Below are 10,507 nucleotides of genomic sequence, written 5' to 3'. Positions count from 1 at the left end.
AAAAAATTCTAGTATTATTCTTCAGAAGCAAAAAATTCTAGTATTATTCTTCAGAAGCAAAAAATACGAAGGACTAAGAAAATTACGTTTTATGCCACAAAATTTCCATATATTCATCTATTTTTAAATCATTTTATTAGATTAATAATTTTGTTATTTTATTTCCCAAAACTTCTGACTAGTCAGAATCGAATTACTGATGAATAAACTTCTGTCTTATTCATCAGTAATTCGATTTTATTTGTTGATAATTTTTTTATCATTTATGCTTATTATCAGCTAAAGATAATTTAGATAACAGAAGTCGAAAGGAAATTGAAAAGATAGTTTAATTGAGAGCTTTCACTATTTCTTTGGTTTGAGATTGAATTTAGATGTATAATCAATTTTGGTAGAATTTTTCCTGCATATGCTAAATTTTTTTTTCTTTTAAAAAGCGTATTATTAGTTAAATCTTTCGCTGAATATTGTTGAAAGAAAATGATTGATGCTATTCATCGCTTAAGCTGCTGTCGAATGTCAACCAACCAGATATCTTTTTACCTATAATCTTATATCATTACAAAAGCAGAAAAAGGCATAAGCAAAAAGCTTCAAAAATGAATAAATGAACAAAGAAAATTTTTCTGTCTGAAGGATATTTTGATTGTTTGAAGGTTATTTTGTTTTGCATTCGAATTCTTATATGATAAGAAAAATAAATAATTGTCGATTTGTTGAATCGAAATATTGATAGAAATGTTCAAACTCGATTTGGTTAAAAAATGCTTATTTCTATTCAAAATTGAACACATTTATTTATTTTTAATATAGATTTTAAACTAATCAATCGTGATTATTACTTTTGTTTTGCTTTGTAAACTTTTAATAAAAATGGTTATATTTTGTTAAATTTGAAAGACATTCAAATATAAAAAATATTAGCGTTAATTTACTTTTATTCATATTACTAGCTGGTACCGGGTGCGTTGCTGCCGCAGAAGAAATAAATTTAGATATATCGTTTGAAATAGCCATCATGTTTAATTAGGAATGATGGAAGGAATGATATTTATTTTCTTCTCGACAATGAATACATTCAACGAAATTTATATATAAAAGAGAAGTATAAATAATATTCATTCTATTTTTTTACTTTAGATATAATAATTGTACTAAGTTTGTAATATTCACGCAAGTGTAAGCAATAAGTTGACCAATTTTCATCACAATCTGTTGCGGAAACGAAAACAAAGATTCATTTTTATATAGTAGATTTATTAAGTATATATTATTTCATTTTTCTCAATTGATATTGTAATTTTCTATAATTTTGTAGCATTTTAATTCGATGATTCATATCCAAGATAGAAATTTTCTTCCAAAATAAACATTTCAGAAACTGTAATTAAGAATTCTGACAGTTAAACTCGTTGCGAACACACGCACGCACGCACACACACACACACACACACATACTTGAATGCTCTCAGAATACGACAGCAAGATTACTCTTTATATTATTATTTCAGAATCTTGCGTTTGCCGTTCCCTATATTTGGAAATATTTATGTATATTTATTAAATATTTCAATGTTCATCTGTGCGTAGAGGGTTAAGGTATGCCGTGGCTGAAGAATATGAATGGTAAAGGCGAGTAAGCTGTGGTTTAGATCCTCTGACTTTGTTCTTAACTAACATTATTCAAAAACTAGTTGACCTTTGTATATTTTAAAAACAAGCTGTTCACCAGCTAGCAGCTGGAGGCTTCCTGAATTCTCCTCAAATGCATAATCTTAACCTTAAAATACATGAATTTAATTTTTTTAAAGAAAAAATTGCACATGTTTTCAACAGTTGCGTAAATTTAAGGAAAATTATTATAAACATGTTGAAATATTTTTTCGTGGAATTAAAAAAAAAATTAAAATGTGCCAAATAGTTACATTACGAATTAAATAATATCCCAGTATTGCACATCACTTTATAAAAATTCTACAATAAAAATAAAAGTTCTTTTTTACCAATATATTTTTTTACGAAACAAAACCAAATTGTTTTGATAGTATTTTTAATGGAGGAATCATTCACACAATAGCCATCTTGTTTTTCTTTTTTTTCAAGTTTCCAGTTTAAATCGAATTTTGGTACCGTTATTAATATCTATCTGTCTTTTCTACAAACTTTTATCAAAAACATTTAAACAAGTAATATATAAAAAAAATTTTTAAGTCAATTCCTACTTAAGTCAACAATTTTTTTTTATTTTAGTTACTTTTGATAAATAATTACAATTAATATAAATATGTATATACATATGACAGAATTACAATATTAAGTAGCAAAATATAGCTTGGCGACATGGCGACGAATTTGACGACCAAATATAAATTACTGAACAAATTTAATTAATTACTTAATATTTGAAAAAAAAAACAGTATGAGCATTAAGGGTAATCCACTACAAGTTTAAAAAAATGTATTTGGATGAATAAAAAGTATTTTATTAGCGATTGAAAATTTGTACAAGATATATATAGAGAGAGTGTGAGCTAATAGTAGGAATTGAAAAAAGATTTCCAAACATTCAATATTACTTTATGAAACAATCATGTAAAGCTTATAAAATGAAATAAAAATGGGTAGCCAAATGGCTACCCGATGCATTAAAGGGTTAAAGGACAGGAGTCTACTGAATCTATCCTACATGTAGGAAAGTACTCATTGGAAGAATCCAAGATAGCTTTAACATAAAATATTAAAGCCATCTTGTTATAAAATCATATAGAAATCATAAAGATATCTTGTTATAAAATGTTTTAATTATGTTTTATCATATCTGACTCCTGTGATTTAAATATGCTAGGCCAAGCATAATTTTTGACACCGACACAGCATTTTGTTAATCATTTTCATATGACCTTACAAAATGTCAAGATAATTTTAACGATGTTAACCTCTACGAATGTAAACATTTTTAGATGTATATCCAAGATTGAGAAACCCGATAGTGAATAAATTGGTAGATGTATCCCATTTTCATAACTTTCAGACGATTCTGCTAAAAAAATTTGAATTTCAAATACTTTAAAAAGCAAATGATATAAAATGTTGCAATGTCAAACTAAAATATTTAAGACGTAGCACATCTTATCTTCGGTTATGGTGATTGATGTTTAAAAAAAACATCTGTTTAATGCCAGAATCGCATCTGTTGCATTTTCCATTTGGAATGCAATAAAAGCTAGGATAGGAATCTGACTAGATTATATTTCTTCTTTGAATAAATCACAGAAGTCATTAAAATGAGGGGCCTTTTGGTGTTGTTCTTCTTGGCATGCGTTGTAAGTTATTATTTAATATCTCGTGATAGAAAATTTTTATACAAAAATAAAATTTTGATACTATAATGTTTTGTTATTGAAATAATAGTTTATACCTATTAGGTAACTTTGGTTTTGTGTATTATTCGAATGTAATTAGTTTTACTTAAATATTTTATAGATTAAACATTCCATCGTGGAAATTTGTTATGCCTAATATGCTATATTGGTCAGTATGTTTAATAATATTTTGAAAAGACTAACATTACAAAACTCTTCAGTATTGCACAATTTTAGAATTTTATCATGTAAAATGCACTTGCCATTTTTTGAGTTAATATATTCAGCGAGTATTATGTTTTGACCATCATCTCATATTTAGTGTAATGCTTTTATTCTGATTTATATTTTATCCGCTGTTATGTTTTAAATCTAAATTTAATACCTTTTTCATAATTAAATTAATGTATTTTTAATTTCTTGTGCATTTTATACATAGAACAATTTACATTATTGATATATTTGTATTTCAAATAATCTATTGAGCGTTTTTTCATCCCTTATTTACCTCACGTATAGAAATATATTTTAAATATATTTTTGTATTCCGTACATTTTATAGTTCTTTTTAACATGATAATGTTTATAGGTTTTCATAATATTTATAAAATGCGTCTACCAAATTGCAAGACTATAATCAATCTAAAATTCTACAGGGACGATCATTGCTCTTAGAGCTAACAAATTTGAAAGATACGTAAAAAAGAGCAGAACAAAAAGTATTTTTCAAAATTTTAATTAGATTTTTAATCAAAAATTAATCGTAATTTTTATTTTCCTTTAATAAATTTGAAGCAAATCATGATATAAAAACAATTTTCACTCCAATCAACAAATATTTTTAAAAAATAGCTTTTCAATAGTATAAATGCTATTTCCAGACAATCTTTTTTTCTAATTTTAATAAATTATTTAGTAAATTTTTGAATAAAGTTTTTCATTGTTTCAGTAACTGCATCTATACACACTTGATTTGCAAATATATTAAATATATTTATTGTGAGCTCTTTATCTTTGTGTTCAACAGTAAATTTTCTACTCTCTCTTGAGTTCATCTGTGAAGAGTAAATTTTGAAAATAATATAAAAATAACATTATCACAACCAATCACAATCCATTGTCATGATATGATATTTCGAATTTAAGCTTTAAATTCCATTTTTTTTAGTTTCGCCTTTTCTATTTGTTTATTATCTGTACTTAAAGTTTTGTTTCTTTTTACAGAAGACATATAATATATCGTACAATATATAATTATTCTTATATTCAATCCACAATGGATATTTTATTTCAGTAATTTGCATGTAATGTAAAATATTCTTCCTCATCTTAGCATTTAACAACTATACAGGGCTGTTCTAGTATATCGCGTGACTCGCAAGACCCTACATTTCATTCTCATAGTATAATTCATTTTTCATTATATTCTTATATTCCACATTTAAGCATTATCTTTCTTTTATATAATCTTGTAGTTGGCAGTCTTTATATTCATATTCAGAGTAGTTTCTTTTTCCAATTATATGTCATGCATTGTGATTATTAAAAATAAAATTCGCCTATACCATGCTGTATAGGAGTTCCATACAGCATGGTATAGGCGATATAGCATGGTTTCCATGGGCTGAATGTATAATGTAAAAAGAATTCTTAAATCAATATTTGATTTAATTATATTTTACTGAATTTTTTCGTTTGAAAATAAAAATAGTTTTTTTTATTAAAATGCTCATTATATTTCAAATGAATTTTTAAAATATAACATATCCTGTTTTAAAAATTTTATTTATTACAATAACAGATGGTTGCGAGTGTGACTGCTGATTGTGGAGAATTTGCATCCTGTGGTGACGGTGCATGCTGTGCAGGATCATCTTATCACCGAACTTGCCGACCTTTATCCAAAAATGGTGAGAAGAAAATAATTTATATTTGGAGAATTCCAATTTTATCTAGATAAGATTTTATTACTTGAATGAAATTCAAGTCCAAGCACTTTTTACATGTTATGCATTTTTTACTTTACTATATTGTTGCATGATGTGATAAACCAGATAAAGTTATCTCTCTGATATTTTCTCGAATACTCCTAGTAAAAATATTATCCTCCCTCATGAAAATAGCAAAATTTGGGCAAACATGCTAACGTCATGTGTATAAGTACTCCGGACACCATCTTCATGGTGTCCAGATACCATAAGGTGTGCCATGGGGATGAAACTTTAGCTTGTTTATATCACCTTTTAAAGAGAATTATCACCAAAGTGCGAAAAAATAATACCTATCCTCGGGCGTCAGTTACTTCCGTTGTGAAGTTGTGAGCATTCAGATTTTTAACTGTAGTATGATATTAGTAATAGTTAGTAATTGCGCAGTTGTGAGCATTCAGATTTTTAACTGTAGTATGATATTAGTAATAGTTAGTAATTGCGCAGTTGCGAGAATTCAGATTTTTAACTACAGTATGATGTTAGTAATAGCTATAACTATAAAGTGGCATTATTAAAGTTGAAAAAATAAATATAAAGTGGTGTTAGAATATTAAAAGAAGCGCTATTATTGAAAATTAGAAGACAAGAAGTTAGAAGGAGCATTAAATGACCAAACTAATAATAGATAAAAACCAAACTATAATCCGTAAAAACTTTTTAAAGTACATCAAATTAGAAATAATCAAGCTGTTTTATGGGGGTCATAATATGATATTTATGTACTTTAAAACAAAGAATATAATTCGATGAAATAAGCACATTTTCGATACTTCAATATGTTATCGATATTCTGAATCACATTATTCTATATATTCATTGTATTTTAATATATTTAATTTTAATTTTTCTCTAAAAAAAGATAAAATTGTCTCTAAGAGATAAAACTGCAGTCCTGAGAATCGTGCTATCATATATTACTTTGAAAACATGAGATTCACCGAATATAGTGCACACATTATTGTAAACACATTATAACACAAAAAGTATAAATTTTTAGTAGTTTCTTTTTTAAAACATGACTGGATTGAATTAACTTTTTTAAAAATAACTGCATCTGCAGATTGATTTAATCAGCTGATTGAGATTTTTTTTAAATCACTATTTAGATGCAATTTTTGCATATATGTTCAAATATTTTTCAAGGAAAGTGAACTGATACTACATGTACACGATAATAAAAAGATATAATAAAAATCTGTATTCTTAAAAATAAACATTCTAAACTGCGAAAAACGCGGGATGCAATAGAAAATAGATTGAACGCTAACCCGTGGAAATCGCTGAATAGGCAGATGGAGGATTGAAGGAAAAAGATATCTTTGGAATCAGTAATATTCAAATAATTGAAACAGAGAGTATCTACCCACTCTTCATACAATACTACTGAGATCCATCATTCTAATGTTATGAATTTGAGAGCAGCACAAGTTTGTTCATGATCCATTTAACATATTAGGATTTTAAACACTATGGCTATTTCAGATGTCATATGAACATCCAATTCACGAAAATATTATATGGATTTTATATGGATGACACCAAAGATTCCTATATGTTGTCGGAAACAACGGAATTGATGGTATGGTATGACATTATCAAGAGAGGACTTTTCGAAAATTCGTCCATCGTTCTTTTAAAAAAAATGGTCATTTGTATGGAAGTAATTAGAAAGTTTTAAAGTTGGAATTTCAGAAACGAAGAACTAACAGTTGGGCAACTTGATCGATTAGCTGAAGCATTAATATGTTGCTCCAATTTATTCCGTAAATGGACAATTTTTCTCATAGTAACTCGATTTTTCTGATAAAATCTCCAGAACTTGATCACCATGATGATGATGTCGTATCCGCTTTACCACGGAAACGGGTTGCAGTAGCTTCTGAGGATAAAGACCCCTGAGCACCCGAGGGCAGAAGTTTGACTTCTAGCTCACATGAAGATGAAACTCAATCATTCGCTTGCACAACCCCTTTTTACAGGGGGGCACATTCACACACATCACAGATAGAACACAGATGAAGAATAACCATGCCCGAACCGGGACTCGAACCCGGGACGCCTAGATCACGTGGAAGACGCGCTACCCTGTCAGGACGCCGGCTCTTGATCATTATAGCCAAAGACGACATAGAAAAGTCAAAAAGTTTTGAGAATGATCCAAAATATATGCTCATGAAAGTGATCAACACAAAAATGAGAAATGCAAAAATTTCGAGAATGACACCAAATGTATGTTCGTGAAAGTGATCAACGCAGGAGTGAAAAATGTAAAAATTCCAAGAATGATCCCAAATGTATTTTCATGAAAATGATCAACGCAGAAATGTACATTTGATACATTTAATCAGTAGAAAATGGCTTCTCCGCGAATCATCTTTTAATAAAAAATGAATGCAGTAAAGATCCTTTGAAAGGCATCCATTGGTTTTGGACAACTTATTTTTTTAATACATGTTTTTACGATGCAAAAAACTTTTAGTATTAACATATTTTTTCTTATGTTCTATTTTTTCAGGCATGCCTTGTGAGCCACGTCATAATGGAGATCAATATCAAACTGCATGTCCTTGTGAAGAAGGCTTGATTTGTAGTGTAAGTAGTGAAATCATGGAATTTGTTACGAATACGTTTCTAAAATGTAAAGAATTTGACGAACAAATCCGTCTAATTAACCACAGTAATAATGAGACATTTATAACAAATTGATATTAGATCTAGAGGTCACATTTTCAACTTTAACATGTTTTTTTTAATTCTTAAAAGCAACGTTATTTGTTTATGGAGCTATAGAAGAATAATTTCTCTATTTAATGCATCAAGAATTTCGACAAAGCAATTTTCGTTTAGAAATTTACATGCTTCAATAAAAGATTGTGTTTTGACAACAAATATTTGTTTGAAATAAAAAGCACTCTCTGCAAGTTATATTTGACTACTTATGAAAAATGATACGAAAATTTAATATAATAGCATCAAATTGCATAATAGCATTTATAAGAATGCCCTCTTTCTAATTCCTTCCATGATAAAGTCAAAAATGTGCATAAATAATTAAAAATTCCATCATGAAAGAAAAGATTTTCCTTTTATACGATATAAAAGATTTTTACCATTTTTTTTAAGGAAAAAGAGAATTTTTCTCCTTCCTAAAAGCTGTAAAATGACAATATTGTTGCACAATTTTGCAGTCATTCCTTACATTGGAATTTGGGAAAGAGTTCGAAATTATTTTAAAAGATACTCACAGAATGCATAAATGTCGCTTCGTACGTAATTATTATAATTATTAATTTTTGAAATAGCTTTTTTTTATCTGTAAAGAATGTCCCACAACTTATAACGAAAATAAAAGTTAATATGGTATGTTATGAAACAAAATTCGACTCTTTTTCGGTTATGGAATTTTGTGCGCAATATAGTATTTATAACTTGATTATTTTGCATCTTTTTATAGTGATTTTTCAAAATATTATAAAGAACTGAAATTAAAACAATGCGTTAAATATTATAAAAATATATAAATGTTTTAATTGATCATTAAAATTTCATTATTTTATGTTAAATGCTTTCTATTTATTCATTAAAAGCTTCTTTTCAATCAAGTCAGTTAGTCTTAATACAAATGTTATAATTGTTCCGTAGAGCTATCTTTACTTTTAAAATGGTAGTTTTGTGAAAACTTTCGATTTCTTTAATGTTTTAATTCCGTATATAATATCAACATAAAAATTCATAAAACTTTACCTTTTTATTCTTCACATCAAAATTAAATATATTTTAATCAATAATAATAATAATATAAAGAATAATACCGACTTTCTGATTAATGTTGTATGAAATAAAAATTTGATTAAATTTGTACATGATTAAAAAAGTATGAAAAAAAGTATGACTTGATTAAAAAAGTATGAAATAAAAAAAAATGTATTCTTGATAAAAATATTATAAAAAATCGTTTGGCATTTAAAGTAAAAGAAGGGAATTCATATTTCGATGTATTATAGAAATATATTTCTGATTTGATTTTTGTAATAGTTTATATTTGGTATGGTAAATGAAAAAAAAAATTAGGTAATAAAATGATAAATGCCATATTTAGGAAATAAAAATGTCATGAGAACAAATCTATGTTCAATTTATAATATTAATATCATTTATAAAAAGTTGAACAAAACTAGTTTAATAAATTACACTAAATTTTTCTTAGAACAACAATAGGAAAAACGAATAAACATCATTCCATATTTCATAAAAAATGCTTATTTTTTATATAAAAGCATCAATCAAACGATTGATCAAAGTTATAATACAATTTTGCATTATGATGTAGTTGATTGTTGTACAATACATTGTACACGTTTTAAAAATCGATAAATAGTGTCTAGGGCTCTATTTCTTGCCTTCTTGACTTAGCATTCAATGACTAGCAGAATGAAAATATCTTAAGATAATGCATTTCCCAACATTGAAGGTCTCTACATTGCTAATGCAAATCCTCGTATTTGTAAATTGGATTTTCTTTTTATTTCAGGTTATCCGCAGATGCCAGTCAGCCAACTCTCTTCCTCTGCAATAAAGGTATGTATTCGAAGCATAACATGATGAAATTAATTATTAATTTATCAGTTCACACTAATTTATAACACATACTCAATTTTTACATTTTCTCTTTTTCAGGTTTTTTTGAGAAATGGATCAAGTGCAATATAAGAATAATTTGCTTATAGAATCGACAAAAGGAAAAAAAATCATTGTTTTATTTGTGCCGATAATTTTAAATCACATTTAGTTCTTGGATATAAAATAGTTTATTAAATAAGCTTTGTACAAGTTAATTATTTTTTAATTTGATATTTCAGACACCATTTTAAACTAATGATGGTAGAATATATTCTATGTTAGGCAATTAATGGTTTATAAATGAAAATTTTCAAAAGCCAGCAATCCTAATTTACAGAAGACATTGAATGTTAAGGCTACTGAAAAATAAATTTTACTTGTCCTCATAATTCGTTAATATCTATCATTTGCTTTCCGATCCTTACATATTCTATCCCTCTAATATCCTGATGAAGAAATATATATATTTTTTCTAATAAAATAAGCAGATTTAGTATTTGTATGTAGTGAGAATATTTTTTTAAATTTAGAAAT

General features: G+C 27.0%; 1 protein-coding gene across 2 annotated transcripts; it reads left to right on the top strand.

The window, feature by feature from the left end:
• The first annotated feature begins 3,165 nt into the window (after positions 1–3,165).
• LOC129966947 (U8-theraphotoxin-Hhn1f-like) lies at positions 3,166–10,172 on the top strand. Of its 2 annotated transcripts, none has more exons than XM_056081563.1 (5): positions 3,166–3,323; positions 5,164–5,272; positions 7,869–7,945; positions 9,885–9,931; positions 10,031–10,172. In XM_056081563.1, exons 1-4 carry the CDS (start codon positions 3,285–3,287, stop codon positions 9,927–9,929), a joined length of 270 nt encoding a protein of 89 aa, XP_055937538.1. In that variant the 5' UTR covers positions 3,166–3,284; the 3' UTR covers positions 9,930–9,931; positions 10,031–10,172. The 2 variants fall into 2 exon arrangements, with proteins under 2 accessions (XP_055937538.1, XP_055937539.1); XM_056081564.1 differs by having other exon boundaries at positions 3,316–3,425.
• Positions 10,173–10,507: the final 335 nt, after the last annotated feature.

Source organism: Argiope bruennichi, chromosome 4 (genome assembly GCF_947563725.1).
Source record: "Argiope bruennichi chromosome 4, qqArgBrue1.1, whole genome shotgun sequence".
In the NCBI taxonomy this organism is placed as follows: Eukaryota; Metazoa; Arthropoda; class Arachnida; order Araneae; family Araneidae; genus Argiope; species Argiope bruennichi.
Note: the sequence above shows the minus strand (reverse complement) of the source record. Positions and strands in the feature narration are given on the sequence as shown.